Raw genomic sequence first — 23,864 nt, 5'->3', positions numbered from 1 at the left:
CTACCGGGCTCATGGTACCACTTTGGATGGTCTCTGGCCAAGGGTGTACTGGAGGGGCCGTTTCTACAGGAGAACACGGGGGCAGATGCACTGTTAGCAAACTAGGTGGAGAGTGGTGTTGCAGCACTTGTTATCGTAGACAGCTTTGTATCTAGGCTGGCATCAGGGAAGGAAATGGCACCCACCAACTCTTCTGTTCTTGGAGAAGTCCCCAAAAGATCCCTGCCTCTCCATGTTCTGAGATTAGGAAATAAATCTTCTCATATACCCCAGGCATTTTTCAAAAACTGCTGCTTCTATGCTGTATCTCAGCAGGACTGTTTGCTATTCTGTCTCTTTAAATGTGAGGGCTCCACCCTCCTGGGTCCCCCAGAGCCAAGACACTGTTTTATTTCCAGTGTTCGGATGCCTGGGTGGCTTAGTTGGTTAAGCATCTGTCTTCGGCTCAGGTCATGATCACAGGGTTCTGGGATGGAGTCCCACATCGGGCTCCTTGTTCAGCGGAGAGCCTGCTTCTCCCTCTGCCTGCCACTCCCCCTGCTTGTGCTCTCTCTCTGACAAATAAAGTCTTTAAAAATAAATAAATAAATGTTTAGTGTTAAGGTCCACTGACTGTTAGGTCCCTCTGGTTTTCAAAGCCAAATGCTATGAGGACTTGTCTTTCCCATGTGAGTGCCCCAGACCTGGGGTGCCCGGTGTAGGGTCCGGTCCTCTCCCCTGTGTCTGTGCAGTCCCTCTCTCCCACACAGTCCTGTGGGTCCATTTAGCTCCCACTGCATGTCCTCTCTTCCTACCCTCTTCAATGTGGCCTATTCTCTACATTTAGCTGTGGAGAACCTGTTCTGCCAGTCTTTGGGTCATTTTCTGAGTTATTTACACTGATGTGGGTGTTATCTAGTTGTATCTAGGGGACAAGGAGAGCTTAGGATGCTCCTATTATGCCGTCTTCCCAGGAAGTCCACATCACTTGATTTTTGAATGATAAACTAACTTTGTATTCATAGAATAAAAACCAACTTTATCACAAGGTATTTTTTTTTCATTTTTTACCATTAGCACAGATTCAATGTGCTAAGAGTTTAAGATTTAAATATCTATGCAATGATATAGACTGACCTACAATTTTCCTTTATTGTAATACCCCCTTCATGTTTGACTTCAAGGTTTCACTATCTTCATAACTCAATTTTGAGGGAAAAACTTATGACATATTCACTCCTTTACTACTCTCTGGCAGAGTTTATAGAAAATTAGTGTTGTTTCTTTTTTAAACACTGGGACGTAGTCAATGATGAAACTATCAGGCCTGGAATTTCTTTGTGGAAAGATTTTCAATTACTAATTATTTTAATTGATATGACTTCAGATTTTCTATTTTTTCTTAGTTTAGCTAAATTGTATTTTTGTGGGAATTTGCCTATTAAATTCTCAAATTTGTTAGTATCATCAAGGTATCCACTAATAGCCTTTAATTTCCTTTCTAACATACATAGCATCTATACTGATACAGGAGTTTTTTATGACAATTTGTTTTTCAGAAGTTCTTTTTATTGATCACTCTTGCTAAGAGTTTATCCACTATTTTAGTCTTTTCAAAGAGCTAAAATTTGGCTTTCTAGATTTTTATCTCTTAACAAATGCTTTTGATTTCCTTTATTTCTCTTTATTATCTTCCTTCTACTGCCTTTGGATTAAATTTGCTAAGATTATTTTTTCCTATCTTCTAGAAATAGGTTAGACCATTTTCTATCTTTGTATCCTTTCTAATTGTATACATTTAAAATAACTATAAATAGTCCTCTAATCACAACTTTTGCTATACCCACACTTTTGCTCCTAGTCATACTTTATCATTTAGTTCAAAATGTCTTTTCATTGTTATTGTAATTTCTAAGAATACTGCTTAATTTCCAAGTATTTGAGGATTATCTAGTTATCTTTATGTTGATTTTTAGAGCTTTATTTCACTCTGGTCAAAAACTGTACTCTCAATATTTTCAATCCTCTGAAATTTGTAATGACTTGGTTTTTGACCCAACATATGATCAATTTTCTCAAATGTTCCATGTGCACTTGAAAAGACTGTATTCAGGCAGTTGTAGGATGCAGGGTTCAATACATATCAACTAGTTCAAGTTTTTTCATCGTGTTTTTCATATCATTTAACATCCTTACTAAATTTTTGTCTGTCATGTATCGAAGCAATAATGTTAAGACTCTTATAAAGTTAGAATTTTCATATCTCCCTGACAGCTTGACAATTTTATCATTATGAAACACCTTTATCTGAAGTAATGTTTCTTGCCCTAAAATACACCTCACTATTAGTATAGCTACACCACCTTTCTATAGGTTAGTCTTTGCATGCTATACTATCCTTTTGCTTTTAACCTTTCTGTCTCTTTATATTTAAGTATGTTGCTTGTAAACAGCATATCACTTGAGAATTTCAGTTGGTTTTAACCTAGTCTTTTAATTGAAAGTATCTTGCCTATTAACATTTAAACTAATCACCAATATATTTGGAGTTATACCTACCAATCTATTTTCTTTTCTGACCTAATTTATGTTTGTTTCTCTCATTTCTTGTCTTTGTTTATATTAATCAAGTATTTTTTTGCTTTTCCATTCTCCCATCTTTATTAGATTTTAAGATATATATTCATTTGCTATTCTGTTAGTGGTTACTACAACAAATATCCATAACATATTTCAATCTAATGTATTTTTAACACTTTAACCACTTCCCAGATAACCCAGAGACCTTAGAATAGTTTAACTCCATTTACCCAACTACCTTTTGTGTTGTTGTTGTTGTCAGGCATTTTAATTCTATATACAATTGGCCCTTAAACAATATGGAGTTAAGGGCACCAATTCCCTGTGCAGTCAAAAATCTGCATATAATTTTTGAGTCCTCAAAAACTTAACTACTAATAGGCTATTGATGACTAGAAATTTTACTTAGAACATGAACAGTCAATTAACACATCTTTGTATATGAATTAAATGCTGTATCCTCACAATGAAGTAAGCTGAAGAAAATGTTAAGAAAATCAAAAGCAAAATACATTTACAGAACTATATTTATCAAAAAAAATCCATTTAAGTGGATCCATGCAGTTCAAACCTCTGAGGGTCAACTCTAAATTTTAAGTGTCACAAGACATTATATTTTTAGTCAATATTCATTTAAATTTACAAATATTATTTACTCTTTGCATTTCTCTTTATTCTTTTCCACATTTCTGTTTCCATCCAAGATCATGTTCCTTCTGCCTGGAGTACCTCCTTTAGTATTGCTTTTAGTGCAGGTCTATTGGTGACAAATTTTGAGTCTCTGTCTGGAAATGTCTTCACATCATTTTCACTTTTGAAGGCTACTGTCACTGGATACAGAATTATGAGTTTGCTTTATTTTCTTAAAACACTTAAAATATGCCAGGCCACTATCTTTTGGCTTCCATCATTTCTGTTGAGAAGTCAGTTGTCAGTCTTTTTCACCGTTCCTTTAGCGGTGTTTCTTCCCCTCCCCCCCCATTACTTTTAAGAAGTTTCTTTTTCTTTCACTTGGAACATTGTGCATCTGGTGTGGCTTTCTTTGTAATTTATCCCACTTTAGGTTAAAAATAGCTCATGAACCTGTGACTTGATGTGTTGCCCATTATCTTTTAAAATGCTGCTTTTCCTTCATCCTCTTTCCTTTCTTCTTGGACTCCTATTACACACATTTAAGAACCTTTCATCCTTTCCTGTATGTCTCTCATATTTATTTCTATATTTCCCCATTCTTTTCCTGCACTCTGCATTGGATATTTCTACTAACCTATCTTTTAGTTCACCAAACTTCTCTTCTCCTATGACCAATATGCTGCTAAGTCCATCTTCTGAATTTATAATTCTAATTGCATTTTTTATTTTTAGAATCTCCATTTGCCCCATTTCCACTTTCTGATAAAAAAGAAATTTTCTTTTTATCTATTATTGCAACATATTAGTTAAAAAAATTTAAGTACATGTCTGATAATTCAGCAACTGGGTCATCTATGAGTCTATTGATATTATCTATTCTTTTATCAGTCTCATTTCTTAATATCTGATATTATATATAAACAAATTATAAAACTCTGGATGATGTTTTCTCTCTTAGGAGAGGATTCACCCTATTCTCTCTGGTGGGTAGGCAACTTAAGGAATGGATCATCTTAATCTAATCATGGACTGCCTCAAAGCTAGTTTTCAGGTTTTATAAAGTCCCGCCTATCAATGATTCACTCCCTTTCCTAGAGTATAGCTCTTTAGAGGTCTCATTGAAAGTATAGGGTATTCACTAGGGTCCCTCTTTAAAGGTGGATCATTACATCTCCAATTTTTCTTTCCTTAGCAATGTGAAACTACAGAAAAATCTAACCTTTTTTTTTTTTTTCTGTTTAGCTTCTTAGCCTTTTATCCCATGTAGCTTACGAATTCAGAAAATGCCTTGAGGGAAAAACCTCTAAATTTCAGGGTTATATATGATTATATATCAATAAAGCCTGAAAGCTTTCAAAAATCATCGCTTCCCTGAAGATAAAGTATCAGAGTACATGTTTAATATCTTTTAGATCTCTGTCTGTGTATCCAAGTGGAAATATGTAAAAACATCAATGGATTTTGCTGTTAATGTTAAAATCTTTAGTTATAGCCTACCACTTTCAAGACAATTCCTAGGAAGACTTATGAGCATTTAATGAAGTAGGAAATCTTTAAAAGCAGTGTTTTAATAAATTGTCAGCAGTGTAACCAGTTTAGTAGCTCTCCCAAGTAGTAAAGGTAAATATAGTTCCAGGAAAATCAATTCAATTATACAAACATATCCCTATATATATATGCTGGATCACGACACAAAATGTATTTCTGTGATTTGTGGTCAAAAAGTTTGAAAACCACTGCTCTATAAAACCATCAAAGAGGACTTGATTTCCTTCACAAGACAGAAAAGATCAACAGACCTGTTATTTATTACTCATAGATGGTAATTTCTTACCTTTTTAGAGCACTTGGCTGTGGTTTTCAGACAGCATTTCTTATGGCAAGCATATTTGCATACTGAAAAACAGGATAAGAATGCAGCACACTTTTAGAAGTCTGTACATCGATGCCAGGAGCTTAAAAAGTTTACAACTTTATTTTGGACATAAATTTTTTCTTTAAATCTGATAATATCATATACATACTTGGTATGGTATTAGAATAAAAAAGGATTTAACCCATTCTACTTAGAAAAATGAAGTTGAAAAACATGCCTAAAATTTCTAACTACTGTCTATGAAAAAGCTTTGAATCTTTCAAGCCTGCCCGTTCCTCCTTCCTGCTCCCACTACATTCCTACAGAATACTTTCTATCTTTCTAGCTCGATTCACAAATTAGTCTTTATGCTCCTCTAATATGCCTCTCTACAATCTGTCAAAGTGCCAGAAAGACCTATTAAGAATCATTCCAATCGGTAAGAAAGGCATTACTGCCAAAGACCCTTACTGAAATGAAAACAAGGTACACAGCACATTAAGATAGAAGAAAAGCCTTATTTTCTTAGAAAGTCCAGAAAAGAGCTCTGAGGAACCAGAACATAAACAATATCAGTTGTGACTGGGAAGATAAGATAAAGAAAATGTTCAGAAGAGAAATTATTCCTTGGAGTAGCAGAGAACAGGGTGGCTAGGCAGTTGATAGGCGGGAAGAAGCAGTGAGAGGGAGAATACTGAAATATATTTGAACTAAGTCATTTTGTTACACCAGCTGTAGCTCCTGGATATCAACACCTAAATATCCTTCTTGAGTTTCTAAAGTATAACGTGTGGGGTTTTCAAGGCTGAGAGGGAGGCCATATTATTCTGCTGATGAAATCACCAGTATAATCACAAAGAAAGTTGGTTAATTCTATTAAGAAATCAAATCAAGCCAACCGAAGTCATAAAAAAGCAGATTTTTTACATTTTCAGTTTCAAAACACAGAGAAAATTATGCCAAATCTAAAAGATTCAAACTAACATTAAACAGTCAAGTTAATGGCAAACTACTTCCTATTTTGCTCTCAATATAATTTTTTAGACTACTGGTAATAAAACAAAAAAGAAACCACTGCTGAACGATAGAGCAAGTGAACATATCTAGCAATAATGGTGATTTCACTATGGCAAACATGACTTTCATCCTTAGTCCTACTGGACAAACCCTTCCTAATATTTCATTCATTCAGTTCTGGCCCAGTAGTAACCAAACCTCACAGAACTACTGAAAGCACCAGAGTAGATGTATGGCATGGAGACATAGAAGCTAAATGTCCTCTGTAAGCCAGAACCAAGGTGACCTAAATAAAAGTCTCAATACCCATTCTAGGATTTATATAAACTAATGAAAAGATTACAGTAGAAAAAAGTATCTTTTTTGTTATAATCTAATTATTTTTTTCATTAATTCATCCATCCATCTACCCAACAAAAACTTATCAAAACTTGTAATACCACAACTGTTCTAGGCACTGGTGATACAGAAGAAACAATTAAGCTTCCTGACCTTACAGAGCATACATTCTGGTGAACAGATTGACAACAAGAAAACAAACAAATGCTTAATATAATTTTGGGTAGTGATAAGTGCTATGAAGACTATAAAGCTGAGTAAGGGGACAGAGAATTAAGGGACCAAGTGTCATTTTAGATAGGACAGTAAGGAAAAAGTTCTCTAAGAGGTAACATTTGAGTGGAGACACAGATTAACTGAAACAGTCAAACTAGTATCCGGGAAAAGAGCATCTCAGATAAAGTATGCTGCAAGTACAATGAGCAAATAACACCAAAATACCTGGTTTGGCTATGCAGAGTAGGTTAAAGAGTACAGTGAGAGGAGGCTAAAGAATCAGGAAATGTAAACTACTCCTTTCATGTTAACAAAGACATAAGTAAACTTAGAAATGTCAAGTGGTTAAAAAAACTCCTCAAAGATCACTCATACTGGCTAACAAATACAGTAACAGTACGGTGAGAGGGTAGCTGTCTTCCCTTAGAGCAGCTCTTCCTCTGGCTTCAGAGAAGCTCAAACTGAGTCTTCAAGCTATTAGATGTGGATAAAAAAATTTTTAGAAGGGTGGCTTGGCTGTGAGTCCAGAGAGCAGGGACAGGACCCTCCTTAGCCACAAGCTTAAAGTGGGACCCCTGGAAACCTGGGGAAGTCAGTTCAGGTCTCTGGACTTGATTTTATGCTTCAAAGAATGGATATATGGGGATCTCACAAAGTACATGGGTTCTGCCAGATGTTACAAGAGCTTTATAAGCAAAAAGAAGGTTCATGGTGAAATATCTGCAACTGCTGCAATGAATTCCTTTAAAAGAAAAAAAAAAAAGATCATTCATACTTACATTTGCAAACAGAGGCTCGGTCCATTATCCATATCAAAGAAGAACAGTACTCACAGTATGTAGGGATGCTATACTGGGTAGCCTTAAAGATGTGACCATTGTGCTCTTCCACCTGAATGAAAAAACATAGTTATTTATGTTAAAGCCAACATAGTAAATGCTGCCCTAACATGGTCAGCCAAAGGGAAATCCTTCAATCCCTTGTTAAGTCTTCAATGGACACTTATTCCAGGAATAACACAATCTTCTGAGAAAGTAAATAAAAGCAATACATGTGGTCCCTGCTTTCAAAAAGCTAACAATCTGGTAGAGAAACAAGACCAACTTGTGTGAAAATTAGAAAGCAATGCTATTAACATATGAGAGCTGTCTTATGTGACTCTGAATCAGCATGTAAAATAATAAAAGAAATGGTCCTCAAATTTTATTTTAGCCTCAAGAACTTTTTACATTTTTGAAAATTATTAATGATCTCAAAGAACTTCAGTTTCTATGAGTCATACACCTATTGATATATATACTGCATTAGAAATTAAAACTGAAATAAATTTTAAGTATTTATCCAATTCACTTAACATTAACATTAAACACATGACCTGCTAACATAAGTAACATTTTCATGAAAAACAACTATATATTTAAATCAAAGTGGTGACAAAAGGGGTATTATTTTACAGTTTTGTAAATCTCTTTTATGTCTGGCTTAATGAAAGAAACACAGATTCTCATATTGATTTCTACATTCAATCTGTTGGCACTACGCAGTTTAGTTTGAAATACATGAAGAATATCCACCTTCATACAGACATAAAATTGGAAAATGGACAATTTAATTGTCCTTTCAGATAATAATATAACATCAAAACTCTACAAATGGTAACTTAAAGGTTAACTGAAATATGGAATCTAAAGCCACACCAAGGAACTCTTCATAAAATCCATTGTTGTACAACTTTTACTTTGAAGTAGCATTAAAAAAATAAAGATAAGCCACAGACTCAGAGAAAATCTTTGCAAATTATTTCTCTATTAAAGGACTTCTATCTAGAATATATGAAGAACTGTAACAACTCAAAAACAAGAAGATAACTTGATGTAATAATGGACAAAATAGAGGCCCATGGGTAGCTAAGTAGGTTAAGTGGCTGCCTTCGGTTCAGGTCATGATCTCAGGGTCCTGGGATTGAGCCCGGAGTTGGGCTCCCTGCTCAGCAGGGAGTCTGCTTCTCCCTCTGTCCCTCTCCCTGCTCGTGGTCTCTCTCTCTCAAATAAATAAATATAATCTTTTTTTAAAAAGTGGACAAAATAGTTAACAGTTTATCAAAGAAGTACAAATGGCCAACAGACACACAAAAAGATGCTCAAAATTATTAGTCATCTAGGAAATGCATGATGAGAGACTACTGCATACCCACTAGAATGGCTATAATTAAAAAGACAACAACTATCTGTAGGTAAGGATGTGGAGAGACTGATCCTCTCAGATATTGCAGGTGGAATTGTGAAATGGTGCACTCACTTGGAAACAGGTAGTTTCTGAAAATGTTAAACACAGAGTTATGATATGACCCAGAAATTCCACTCTGAGGTTTATAACTAAGAGAACTAACTGAAAACATATGCCTACATGAAAACCTGTATGAGAATGTACAGCAGCATTATTCATAGTTATCAAAAAATAGAAATGACCCAAATACCCCATCAAATGATAAAAGGATAAATAGAATGTGGTATATCCATACAATGGGATAGTATTTAAGCGCTTTTGAAAAAAGACCAAACCACCGATACACACATCATGGATGAACCTCAAAAAAACATTATGCTGAGAAGCCATATGCAAAAGACTACACATCCTATGATTCCATTTATAGGATTCCATTCTACAGTAAAACTATAGAAACTTAGCAGTTGCCTACAGCTGGGAATGGTAAAGGGCAATGACTGCAAACTGGCACAAAAAATCCTTTTATAATGATGTAAATGTTCTAAAATTGGATTGAGATGATGGTTATGACTGTATAAATTTACTAAAAATCATGGAACTGTATACTCAGAAGGGATAAGTTACATTGGAAGTACATTTGTCTCAAACTGTTTGAAAAAACCTTTTGGTCTATCCTATACTTCAAATGGACGTTTCACCTATACATGACTTTATAGTGTTAGGCGTTGGTCATCTGGAAAATACTGGTTCACTGAGTTATGCAACTCTTCTAAATGCTGACACATATACCCTATCAAAAGGTCATATTCCTTCATATTACCACCAATCTCATCAGAAAATTCCTTACTGGAAAGCTATCACACTCTCAAGTTTTCCACAATTCTAATTTTTGCTTGAAAGCTTAAACTTTTCCACTGTTAACAAATACTGATAGTTGTTTTCCTTGAAGTGACAGAGCCGCTTAATTCATTTTCAAAAAATGTCTGCCAAGTCCCAAAGTCTGAATGAGTACAGCCCTGTCAATAAAGTAAAAGTGATGTTCTATGAAAAAAGTTGCTAGAAACACATGTTGATATAAAAACTTGTACACAAATGTTCATAGCAGCATTACTCCTAATAGTCAAAAAGTGGAAAAACCCCAAAGGCCAAAAACTGACCAATGGATAAATAAAATGAAGTGTATTTATACAGTGGAATATTATTTGGTTATAAAAAGGAATGAAATACTACACATACTACAACATGAATGAATCCTGAGGACAGTATGCTAAGTGAAAGACACATACAAAAGGCCAATATTTTATGATTATTTTTTTACCCATAAGTAATGTCCACAAAAGGCAAATCCACTTGGACAGAAAGTGATTGGTGGCTGTCAGGACTAAAGGAACAGAGAATGGGAATGACTGTTAATGAGTACAGACTTTCTTTTGCAGGTGATGAAAATGTTCTAGAATTATATAGTGGTGGTAGTTGCCCAATATAGCCAATATACTAAAATCCACCAAAGTATATACTTTAAATGGTTGAAAATAGTGAATTTTAGGTCATATGAATTTTGTCACAGTTTTTTAAAACTTTAAAAGTTTTTAAAACTAGATCAGTTTACAGCTCCACTGTACAAGTGATTTTTTTTGAGACAACCATCATATGCAGCTATAGCATACTTCCCATTCCCATTTGGAGAAGCTGCCTTGACTTGTGCTGAGTTGTCAGCAGTTCACTCATGATTCCTTTTGTTCAACTCAGTGAAAAAGGAAAATAATGTCATTATTACTATGAAAATAGCTTTAATTTTGCAAAATCCCTGAAAGTATCTCAGAAACTCCTGCATATCACCTTGAAAACTACTAAAGAGTTTATGTAAGTACAGAAAAAGCATAGAGGGATATACACCATACTGTTAATTACAATGATTATCTCTGCTGAGATAAAACACCCAGTAATAAATATAGCATGAAATAATAAAAAACCATATATGAAAAGCTTTAAAACCCTCTTAATGGACACAAAAATAGACTTGCACAGATGAAAAGATAAAAAATCATAAAGATGTCAGTTCTCTGTATGTTAATTTATAAATATAAGGTAATCTAAGTAAAAGTACTACTAGATTTCTTCCCCTCAAACCAGACAACTGAATTCAAAGTTAATATGGAAAAAAAAGTAAAAATAGCTAGAAAAGATCTGAGAAAGAAAACTGGCCCAGGGCAGGGGCGGGGCACCTGGGTATCTCAGTTGGTTAAGCATCTGCCTTTGGCTCAGGTCATGGTCTTGGGTTCCTGGGATGGCCCCTGGGATGGAGACCTGCATGGGACTCCCTGCTCAGCAGAGAGTCTGCTTTTCCCTTTCTCTCATCCTCTCCCTCTTCCCCTCCCTGCCAGCTCCTGTGTGTGTACACGCACTCTCTCAAATAAATATTAAAAAAAAGAAAAGAGAGAAAGAAAGAAAGAAAGTAAGTAAAGGGAAGGACTTAGCCAGATAATAAAAGCTCAATAGTTAAGGTAGTATGGAACTGGCTCATGAGTACTCAGATCAATTAATGGAACAGGATAAAAAGATCCAAGATAAAGGAATCCAAAAACGGTAACATCTCAAAGTAGATAGGTAGAGCAGACTTTTAAATAAATGATGATGGGTTTGGGAAGAGGTAAAATTAGATTTGTAATTCATACAATACACTAGGATAATGCCATAAAGATCAGAATTTAAATGTAAAAAAATGTGACCATCAAAGTATTAGAAGAAAAAACCTGAACATTTCTTTATAACCTTTGGGGGGGGGAGTCTGTGACCCAAAATTCAGAAGCTATGAAAGAAAAGTTTGGTAAGTCTAATTTCATAAAAGTAAAAATTTTCTACATAACAAATAATATTAAAAGGCAGCATCGAGTGACAACTGGCAAACTGGGGAAACATATTTACAACTCATATCACAGACAAAAAGTAATCTCCCTCATATATGAAGTTCCCAGAAATTGAGAAAGAAGACTAAACCCCTACAAAAACAAGCAATGAACATAAATATACATGCTACAGGGGGTAAAAATGTAAATGGTACTGAAGCATAAGAAGATACTCAAACTCACTGATAATAAGAGAAAAGCAAACTAAAACTACAGGGAGATATAATATTCTTTATCTACCAAACTGGCAAATCTAAAAACTTAACCACCCACTTTCATAGTTGAAACAGAAATGCGATTACTCCTGCAGGTAATATAGGCAGGACCCTATGACCAGGAATTCCAATCCTATGAATCCTTGTCCATTCTTTCTCACACACACGAGTTATCCCTCATGCCATTATTGTTTTTAACAGAAAAAGAAGAGAAACAACCCAATGGTCCAGAAAGGAATATTAGACAGATTTCTAGAACAACTATTACTTTAGTCTTCTATTGCTGTTGTAACAATTTATGATAAACTTGGCTGTTTAAAACAACCCCCATTCATAACCTCACAGTTTTGTAGGCTAGAAGACAGACACAACTCTCACCAAGCTAACATCAGGTATTGGCAGGGCCATGTGCCTTTCTGGAAGCTCTGGAGAATAATCTATTTCCAATTTCATTCATATTGTTGACAAAATTCAGTTCCATGCAGTTGTAGGATGGAACTCCTGTCTCCTTGCTGGCTGTTAGCTGTTCTCAGCTTCTAATAGAAGGCCATTCACGTTCCATGGCTAATGGTTCCCCTTTCTCCATCTTCAAAGCTACCAAAGCGGATTGCATCCTTCTCATACTTCCACTTTCTCTGACTCCTCCTTCTACCTATGTCTTCTGCATCTTTCTTCAACTATCTCTCTCTGACTGACTCTTCCGACTTCCTCTTCTGATTATACTGGGCTCATCTGCACAATCCAGGATAAACTTTTTATGTTAAAAACAGGAGGTTATTAGCAATCTTAATTCCAACTGCAGTGCCTAGATTAGTGTTTGGTTGAATAACCAGGGGAGAGGAACCTTAAGCAGGACTTCTTAAAGATTCTATCAGAGACACAGAGTGATTTCCTAAATATATTGTTCAATGATAAAAACAAGACACAAAGGAGTATTATATAATATGCTAAATTTTGTGTAAGAAAGGACAGAAGATAAGCATATGTCTTATTTCTTATATTGAATAAAGAAACATTGGGAAGATAAGTAAGAAACTAACAACAATATATACCTATAGAGGACAAAGAGGGGAAGGGGCAGTTAGGCTTCTCAGTATACACACTTTTCAAAAGATGTTTTAATAATATAAATGTATTACCTATTAGAAAAAATACTCTTAAAAAGGAATTACATTAGTACAGGCTCACAGATTCTTATTTTATCCAATGGATTATAATCTTTCCCTGTCCTTTATTTCAATGCTCCGACTGTCACAAATTTGTTCAGTGGGAGTCCCTTGAGGCTATAAATTAGAAGGAAAAACTCATCTTTAAGGAAAAAATTCAACTAATGAATACAGAATGAATGATGGAATTTAAAAAAACAGTATTTGGCAACCATCATAGTAATAACTGATTTAGTCAAGAATCATCAAGGGAAATTAAAACTAGTGGGTGAGAGTTTGAAAGACTAAGGATATTTACACAGTTTCAAGTATCTTCCCACAAGATACTCATCAATTACAAAGGAAAATAATAGTAAATTTGCTGGGGTTTTTTGTTTGTTTGTTTGTTTTTTGGAAACACCCTTACAGACATCAAATGTAATGGGACAGATAGATATCATATCTCCTGACATCAAACACTGAGAAAACACAACATCTCTTCTGTGATAGTCCATGCCCAAAATGCATAACATGAATCTAATCATGAAGAAATATAAGACAAACTCAAACTGAGGAACAATTCTGAGTAACTGGTATATGTTCCTCAACAATGTCAATGCAATGAAACCTAAGACTGTGGAATTGTTTCAAAATAGCCTAAAAAGGCATGACAACTGAACACAACAAAGATCTTTTGCTATAAAGAGACAATATTGGGACAATTGATGAAATCTGAATAAATCTGGGTGAAGAAACATAGGGTTCTTTTACTTCTCCTGCACATTTTCTGTAACTACAATTATGTCAAAATTAAAAGGGAGCAGGGTAGAAGAGAAGGATGGGAGGGGCATGCAGAGGAGAGGGGAGGGGAAAGGGAAAGAAATGAAAATGAAACGAGAAGAACTGGTCTAGGTCAGTGAGAAGACAAGCAGAAAACAGTAATAAATAAGGCTAGACAAGAGTACAAGGGAGACCACGCAGCCCCTTCAAATCGCTCATGCATTCACTCATTCAATTAAATATTTATAGATGCTTACCATCTGTTAGGAACTGGAATAAGTATTTGCTTGTAGAAAAGAATGCTAACAATATCCATTAGAAAGAATTTATTTTAATATAGAGCTGCAAAGCTCCAGCTGGGCACATGACTGTCTATCTAAAGTTTACATATTCCAGCTTCTTTTGCATCTACGAACAGCCACATGAGTGGTTCTGGACAATGAAATGTGAATGTACGTGGTGCGCGCCACTTGTAGTTCATGCCTAGAGTTATGGGCTCTGTTGCCTTTTCCCTATCCCTGCTGGCTGAGATGCAGACCAAGAGATTGAGACCTGAAGCAGTGACTCTGAAAACAGGTATTGAGAGCAGATGGTAAAAGTTCCACAGTACAATGGAAACAAACAAAAAATGTAACTGTTTCTATAGATGAAAAGGCGTCATGGAGAGGGGAGGAGGTAATGATTGAGTTGAATAAATGGAATTGAGTAAAGACACAAAAAAGAACAGTATGCTTGAAGGAAAAGTAAGGACTTTTATTTTTTTTAAGATTTTATTTACTTATTTGAGAGAGAGAGACAGAGAACGAGCAGGGAGGAGGGGCAGAGGGAGAGAGAGAAGCAGACTCCCTGCTGAGAAGGGAGCCCAATACGGGGCTGGATCCCAGGAACCTGAGATCATGACCTGATCTGAAGGCAGCCACTTAACTGACTGAGCCACGCAGGCACCCCAAAGTACTTTTTTTTAAGCTGGGAAATACACAAAAATAGCCTTCAACAAATTGCAAAAGAAATACTCAACCATGTTTAGAAATTATGCAAAGAAATGTTCTGTGATCGCTCAAAATCCAATTGGTAAAACTCAGGGGAAGTACAACTGAATTACAGCTTAATTCAGAAAGCTTATATATTATTAACTATATTTATTCTATCTCAAGAAATGATATGTTAACAGGATAGAGTTAATCTTCATGGAAAGCTTGGCTAGAATTGAGCTTTATGTTTCTCTAACATTGTCTAGCGGCAAATGACAGCCAGTTCACAAGAATGAATCTCTGGTTTTTTCTTCTGATGTTAATAGGTACCAATACAAATCAGAGAAAAAAATTAAAAGGGAACAAGATTTTAATAGTGACTATTTCTATTAATGATTGTCTTTTATTCTTTACTATTTTCTCTATATTTCCAATGTTTCTTAGTAAATATGCATTAATTTAAAAATGCAAATGTAGGAGGACTCTGAGCTCATCCTGTCCCATGCATACAAGTAGGTATCACCAGTATCCAAGTCAAAACACCAGAGAGGGAACTGAAGACAGGCAAAACAAACTCCACAACTAAATATAGAGAAGAAGCTGCATCTGAAGGGTTAAAAAAAATAGAAAAATAGAGGGAGGCTTCCCACAGGAGGGAAAGAGATACACGTGTAGAGAAGGCAAAGAAACGGGTCCTTGCACCAGGCAGCTCACATGGGGAAGAATAATGCCCATAACATCTAGCTTAAAAACAAAAAGGAGCTGAATTCAGTGAGTATGGAAAACCAATGGGACTTGCAGACTGGAGCTTTAAAAGTTATTTGACTCAGTACTGGATAAGCTGGGAGGGCAAGTGATAGCTGGGTCGCTGCCCTCAAAGAGACAGCAGCCTATGTGGAAAGGCAACATAAAAATGGCAGTTTACACAATGCTGGGGGCAAACAGGAGACCTATATGTTAATGATGATTTGGAAAGCTTTTAGGGAACTTCTTTGAAAACAAAGGAACCCGCAATTTACCATTTTTCTCGCCCTCACCCCCAGCAAAAACACAGAGCCACCTGGGGGAGGTGGGCCTGCAGACACTTGTAGCCTTGGCCCATGGATCAGGGGAAAAAAACTTTTTTTAGATTTATTTATTTATTTACTTGAGAGAGACAGAAAGAGAGAGAGAGAAAGCAAGACAGAGTGCACAAGCGGGGGAAGAGGAAGAGGGAGAGGGACAAGCGGACCCTCCACTGATCAGGGAGCCCAACACGGGGCCCGATCCCAGGACCCTGAGATCATGACCTGAGCCAAAGGCAGATGCTTAACCAACTGAGCCACCCAGGTGCCCCTCACAGAAAATTTTGTTAAAGCTGCATGCACCCTGCCCGGCCACCAGGTGCACTGCTGCTGCCATGCACCACAGCAGGTAAGACTGCCCAGCCACGCACCCCCAGCCACCACCACGTATGAGGCCCATCACTGCACTGTCACACCCAGCCTCGTGCCCCCAGCCATTGCAGCGCTTCACGGATCCACCATAAAACTAGTAGCCCAATGCCAGTTTTGCTAACAATGCGCCCTGCTCCCAAGTTCCCTGGTGGACATGTCCTGTCAGAGCTGGCCTGTCTGGGTCCCACTAGCATCACAGAGAGTAAGCACAGCCCACAACAGACAGGGAGTCAGTGCAGATGACTGCACTGAAAGAAAAAGTGACTCAGACTCAACAACAGCAAGGTATAAGCCACACACATAGGATACTCTCCTGAGGTGCCAGGTTCTGGTGAAGAAGGGACACTACGCTGTAAGGCACTCTGGCACCAACTCTTTAAGTCACTACTTTCAAGAGCAGAAAACATAGGTGACATTCTAGACATAAAGAAACGGACACAGAGATGCAGACAAAATGAGGAGACAGAGAAATTTATCCCAAATGAAAGAACAGGACAAGGCCATGGCCACAGATCTAAGCAAAACAGATATAAGTAACATGTCTGATAGAGAACTTAAAGCAATGATCATAAGGATACTCACTGGACTTGAGAAAAGATTGGAAGACATCAGTGAGACCCTTACCACAGAGACAAGGAACAGCAAAGCAGAAGTAAAGTCCTCATTAAACGAAATAAGAAACACACCTGATAGAATGAACAGCAGACTGGAAGAAGCAGAGGACCAAATTAATGACCTAGAAGACAGAGTAATGTGAAGTAATCAAGTTGAACAAAGAGAGAGAAAAGAATTATGCAAAACAAGAATAGACTTATTCTAGGGAATTGAGTGACTCCATAAAACATAGTAACATTCATATTACAGCAATCCCAGAAGAAGAAGAAAGAGAAAAGAGGACAGAAAATTTATTTGAAGAAATAACAGTGGAAAGCTTTACTAATCTGGGAAAGAGATGATGAGATCCACAGGAGGCAAACAGAACTCACATCAAAATCAATAAAAGCAAGGGGGGTGGCGGGATGGGTTAGCCCAGAGACGAGTATTAAGGAGGGCATATATTGCATGGAGCACTGGGTGTTATACACAAACAATGAATCATGGAACATCACACCAAAAACTAACAACAGGAACTTTCTAAGCCAGAAAGGAGTAGCATGATATATTTGAAGTATCCAGCAAAGCTATAACTCAGAATAGAAGGAGAGATAAGGAGTTTCCCAGACAAACAAAAACTAAAGGAGTCTGTGACCACTAAACCATCCCTGTAAGAAACATTAAAAGGGACACTTCGGAGTGGAGAGACCAAAAGTGACAGTATAAAGGTAAGAAACACAAAAGTAGTAAAAATGAATATTTCTGTAAAAAATCAGTCAAGGAAGTCACCAAAAAAAGGACACAAAATATAACATATACCTAAAACATGGGGGAGAAGAGAAAAGAATGGGGTGAAACCTAAATGATCATCTGCTTAATACAGACTGCTATATGAAGAAGACTTTATGCACAAACCTAATGGTAACCATGTATCAAAAACAACTAATAAACATGCAAAGAATAAAGAGAAAGAAATCCAAATTAATCACTAAAGAAAATCAGAAAACCCTGAATGTGAGAAAGACAAGAAAGGATCAGGTTCAGAAACAAGCATAAAACAAGCAGTAAAATGCAGTAAGTACGTGTTTGTCAATAATTACTTTGTATTAGGGCACCTGGGTGGCACAGCGGTTAAGCGTCTGCCTTCAGCTCAGGGCGTGATCCCAGCATTATGGGATCAAGCCCCACATCTGGCTCCTCTGCTATGAGCCTGCTTCTTCCTCTCCCACTCCCCCTGCTTGTGTTCCCTCTCTCGCTGGCTGTCTCTATCTCTGTCAAATAAATAAATAAAATCTTTAAAAAAAAATAAATTACTTTGTATGTATATAGACTAAAAGCTCCAATCAAAAGACACAGGGTGTCAGAATGGATAAAAAAACAAGACCCATCTATATGCTGGATACAACAGACCTATTTTAGGCCTAAAGACACCTGCAGATTGAAAGTGAGGAGATGGACCTAAAGGAGCAGAATACACATTCATATAGAGTGTACATGGAACACTCTCCAGAATAAATCACATACTGGATCACAAGTGAGGCCTCGACAAGTATAAAAAGACAGAGATCATACCATGCATATTTTCCGACCACAATGCTATGAAACTTGAAGTCAACCACAAGAAAAAATTTAGAAAGCCCACAAATACATGGAGGTTAAAAAACATCCTACTAAAGAATGAATGGGTTAACCAGAAAATTAAAGAAGAAATAAAAAAATACACAGAAGCAAATGAAAATGAAAACGCAACAGCCCAAAACCTCTAGAACACAGTCATAAGAGGGAAGTATATAGTAATACAGGCCTACCTCAAGAAGCAAGAAAAGTCTCAAATACAAAACCTAACTTTACACCTAAAGGAGCTGGAAAAAGAAAAACAAATAAAGCCTAAAACCAGCAGAAGGGAAATAATTAAGATTAGAGTAGAAATAAATGATAAAGAAAAAAAAAACAGCAGAAGAGATCAACAAAACTAGAAGTTGGTTCTTTGAAAAAATTAACAAAATTGATAAACCCCTAGCCAAACTTATCAAAGAGAAAAGAGAAAGCAACCAAATAAAATCACAAATGAAAGAGGAGAGATCACAACCAATACCACTGAAATACAAATAATTCTAAGAGAATGTAATGGGGGCACCAAGGTGCCTCAGTCGGTTGAGTGTCCAACTCTAGATCTCAGCTCAGGTCTTGATCTCAGTGCCAGGAGTTCAAGCTCCATGCTGGGCTACATGCTGGGTATGGAGCCTAGACTTTAAAAGAAAAAATAAAGGGAGAATATTATGAGCAATTATATACCAACAGTTGAGCAATCTGGAAGAAATGGATAAATTACTAAGAAACATATAAACTACCAAAACTGACACAGGAAGAAATAGAAAACCTGAACAGACCCATAACCAGTAAAGAAACTGAATCAGTAATCAAAAATCTCCCAACAAACAAGACTCCAGGGCCGGATGGCTTCCCAGGGGAATTCTACCAAATATTTAAAGAAGAATTAATACCTATTTCTGAATTTTTCTGAAGCTGTTTCAGAGAATAGAAATGGAAATTAAACTTCCATACGTGTTCTATGAGGCATTACCTTGATTCTAAAGCCAGACAAAGACCCCAGTAAAAAAAAGGAGAATTACAGACCAATATCCCCAATGAACATGGATGCAAAAATTCTCAACAAGATACTAGCTGATTGAATCCAACAGTACATTAGAAGGATTATTCACCATGATCAAGTGGGATTTATTCCTGGGCGACAGGGGGGTTCAATACCTACAAATCAGTCAACATGATATACCACATTAATAAAGAAAGGAAAAGAACCATATGATACTCTCAATAGATGCAGAAAAGCATTTGACAAAATACAGCATCCTTTCTTGATAAAAACCCTCAAGAAAGTAGGGGTAGAAGGATCATACCTCAACATCATAAAGGCCATATCCGTAGAACCCACAACTAATATCATACTCAGTGGGGAAAAACTGAGAGCTTTTACTTAAGGTCAAGAACATGACGGGGATGTCCACTCTCACCACTGTTGTTCAACATGGTACTGGAAGTCCTAGCCTCAGCAATCAGACAACAAAAAGAAATAAAAGGCATTCAAATTGGCAAGGGAGAAGTCAAACTTTCATTATTCACAGAAGATATGATACTCCATGTAGAAAACCCAAAAGACTCCACCAAAAAACTGCAAGAACTGATACGTGAATTCGGCAAAGTCACAGGATATAAAATCAATATACAGAAATCTGTTGTATTTCTATACACCAATAATGAAACAGCAGAAAAAGAAATCTAGGAATCAATCTCATTTACAATTGCACTGAAAACTATAAGATACCCAGGATAAACTTAACCAAAGAGGTAAAAGACCTGTATGCTGAAAACTATACAACACTTATGAAAGAAATTGAAGAAGACACAAAGAAATGGAAAGACTGAATTTCATGCTCATGGATTGGAAGAATAAAAACTGTTAAAATGTCTATACTACCTAGCGCAATCTATACATTCAGTGCAATCGCTATGAAAATACCACCAACCTTCTTCACAGAGCTGGAACAAATAATCCTAAAGGAACCAGAAAACACCCTGAATAGAAAAAGCAATCCTGAAAAAGAAAAGGCAAAGCTGAAGGCATCACAATTCTGGACTTCAGTTGTTTTACAGAGCCACAGTAATCAAAACAGTATGGTACTGGCACAAAAACAGACACCTAGATCGATGAAATTAAACAGAAGATCCAGACAAAAACCCCCACAAACATATGGTAAATTAATCTTTGAAAGCAGGAAAGAATATGCAATGGGAAAAGGATAGTTTCTTCAACAAAAGGTGTTGGGAAAACTAATAGCTGCATGCAAAAGAATGAAGCTGAACCACTTTCTTACACTACACATCAAAACAAATTCAAAATGGATGAGAAACCTAAATATGACACCTGAAAGCAAAAAATCCTAGGTATTGGTGAGGATGCAGAAGGGGAACCCTCTTATACTGTTGGTGGCAATGGAAACTGTTGCAGTCACTCTGGAAAATAGTATGGAGCATTCTCAAAAACTTAAAAATAGAACTACTCTATAATCCAGCAATTGCACTACTAGGTATTTACCCAAAGGATACAAAAATACTAATTCATAAGGATACGTGCACACCAATGTTATAGGAGCATTATCAACCAATAGCCAAATTACGGAAAGAGCCCAAATGTCCATCCACTGGTGAATGGGTAAAGAAGATGTGGTTCTTACTCAGCCATAAAAAAAACCAAAATGTTGCCATTTGCAACAGTATGAATGGAGCTAGAGGATATTATGCTAAACAAAGTAAGTCAGAGAAAGACAAATACCATATGATTTCACTCATACATCAAATTTAAGACACAAAACAAATGAGCAAAGAAAAAACAAAGAGGAAGGGGCAAACCAAGAAAAAGACTCCTAAATGTAGAGAACAAACTGATGTTACTGGAGTAGAGGGTGGTTGCAGTTGGATTAAATAGGTGATGGGGGTTAAAAAGGACACTTGTGATGAGCACAGGGCATCGTATGGAAGTGCTAAATCACTATACTGTACACCTGAAACTAACGTAACACTGTATGCTAACTAATTGGAATTAAAATAAAAACTTAAATACACAAAAAGAATAGCCTTCAAGACTTTTTAGAGTCATGTGTATATGGGGGTAAACATGTACATATATTTGATAAAAAAAGTAATTTAAGAGATTTGACACATGCATAAACAGATCAATGAATAAAAACAGAAAATGCAAAATTAAATCCAAACACATTTGGAATCAAGTATATAATAAAAGTGATATTTCAGTGAAAAAGAAATGTATCCATCAACAGTGTTCAGATAATTGACATGCTTTTAAAAATAAATCAGATTTTCATCCCTATCTTACTCGAGACTAAAATAGATTCCAGATGATTACTGTTTTTAAAGGAAACAAACCAAACAATAAATGTACGAGCAAAAGACATGGGAAAAGTAAAAGAAAATTATTGTAATAATCAGATAATTATTTGTCTAAGAAAGATAAAACCTCAAACATATAGAAAACTAACAAATTTACATTTCTATAACAAATCAACTATAAACAAAATAAAACAATTTCACTCAGAATATCCTGAAAAAGGAGGGATAATACATATACATTTAAATGCTTATAAAGGCACAGAGTATTTCTGGAATTAAAAAAAAAAACTGGTTGCAGTGGTTATCTCTAGGAAGAAGGGCAGAGAAAGAAGTTTACTTTATAATGAATATCATTTTTAATTATGTTTAAATGAATTTCTAAATTAAAAACAAAAACTAGTTAAAAATTTAAGAGATAATGGAGAGCGGACTGTGATCCCTCTGGTCTGATAGAGGCTGGGATTCGGCTACTGGTGCTCTGACTCTCAGAAGAGGCAGAGCAAACCACCAGGGAAAGACGCCAGAGAACAAAAGCCTGGAAATACCAGCTCACAGTGTGCCCATCCCCATCCCCCCTTGCAGGGGACAGGGAGACTCTACCCAAACAGGGTTGCCTGAGTATTGGTGCTGCAGGCCCCAACCCCAGGAGGCAGGCTGAAAAATCAAGAAGCCCACATCCCTAAGGTCCCTATAAAACAAGTGCACACTGCCTGGGTCCTGGTTAATAATTTGGGCTCTGGACAACCCCGCAACCTCTCCTCGTCAGAATGACGAGTAGAAATACCCCCCAGCAAAGAAAAGACAGTAAGTCTGTGGCCTCTGCCACAGAACAAATGGATATGGATATTACCAAATTATCAGAAATAAATGGTCAAGATGATGTGTAGACTTGAAAAAAATATTAACGAAAATATTAACGAGAATATAGAATCTCTAAGGGCGGAAATGAGAGTGAATCTGGCAGAAATTAAAAATACTATGGATCAAATGCAGTCAAAACTAGATGCTCTGACGGCCAGGGTAAATGAGGCAGAAGAACGAATTGGAGAATTGGAGGATGGGTTAGTAGAAGAGAAAGCTCAAACAGAAACTTGGCTCAAAAAAATCCAATCTCAAGAATGTAGGTTACGGGAGATTACTGACTCAATGAAACATTCCAATGTCAGAATCATCGGGATCCCCGAGGGGGCAGAGAAAAACAGAGGTCTAGAAGAGAAGAGATATTTGAAGAAATTGTAGCTAAAAACTTCCCCAATCTAGCAAAGGAAACAAGCATTCGTGTCCAAGAGGCAGAGAGGACCCCTCCCAACCTCAACCACGNGCAGAGAGGACCCCATCCAAGCTCAACCAGGACAAACCTACGCCACGGCATGTCATAGTGCAATTCGCAAATATTAGATCCAAGGATACAGTATTGAAAGCGGCCAGGGCAAAGAAATTTCTCACGTACCAAGGCAAAGGTATCAGGATTACGTCAGAGTCTACACAGACCTGGAATGAGAGAAAGGCTTGGGGGGGGGGCATTTTTAAAGCTCTTTCAGAGAAAAACAAGCAGGNAAAACATGCAGCCAAGGATCCTTTATCCAGCAAAGCTGTCATTCAGAATTGATGGAGAAATAAAGACGTTCCAAAATCGCCAATCATTAACCAATTTCGTAACCACGAAACCAGCCCTACAGGAGATATTAAGGGGGGCTCTATAAAGGTAAAAAGGCCCCAAGAGTGATACAGAGCAGCAAGTCACAACCGATACAAAGACTTTAAAGAGAAATGGCATCATTAAAATCATATCTGTCAATAATCTCTATCAATCTAAATGGCTTAAACTCTCCCATAAAACGCCACAGGGTTGCAGACTGGATAAAAAGACATGACCCATCCATTTGCTGTCTATAAGAGACTCATTTTGAACCTAAAGATACATCCAACTGAAAGTAAGGGGATGGAATACCGTCTTTCATGCCTATGGACCTCCAAAGAAAGCTGGGGTAGCAATTCTCATATCAGACAGACTGGATTTTAAACTAAAGACTATAGTTAGAGATA

At 36.7% G+C, this 23,864-nt stretch overlaps 1 protein-coding gene across 11 annotated transcripts in view; it reads right to left on the bottom strand.

The window, feature by feature from the left end:
• Positions 1 to 23,864, bottom strand: part of MYO9A (myosin IXA) — a 307,312-nt gene that overhangs the window by 60,674 nt on the left and 222,774 nt on the right. For all 11 annotated transcript variants that reach the window (XM_034660724.1, XM_034660725.1, XM_034660722.1 and 8 more), the window contains 2 exons: positions 7,399 to 7,510; positions 5,027 to 5,088 (listed from right to left, as the gene is read on the bottom strand). In XM_034660724.1, the coding sequence (XP_034516615.1) occupies positions 5,027 to 5,088; positions 7,399 to 7,510 (174 nt within the window). The remainder of the gene's footprint in view (positions 1 to 5,026; positions 5,089 to 7,398; positions 7,511 to 23,864) is intronic.

Source organism: Ailuropoda melanoleuca, chromosome 5 (genome assembly GCF_002007445.2).
Source record: "Ailuropoda melanoleuca isolate Jingjing chromosome 5, ASM200744v2, whole genome shotgun sequence".
Classification (NCBI taxonomy): Eukaryota; Metazoa; Chordata; class Mammalia; order Carnivora; family Ursidae; genus Ailuropoda; species Ailuropoda melanoleuca.
The sequence above is the reverse complement of the archived record's forward strand: the minus strand, read 5'-3'. Positions and strand labels throughout refer to the sequence as shown.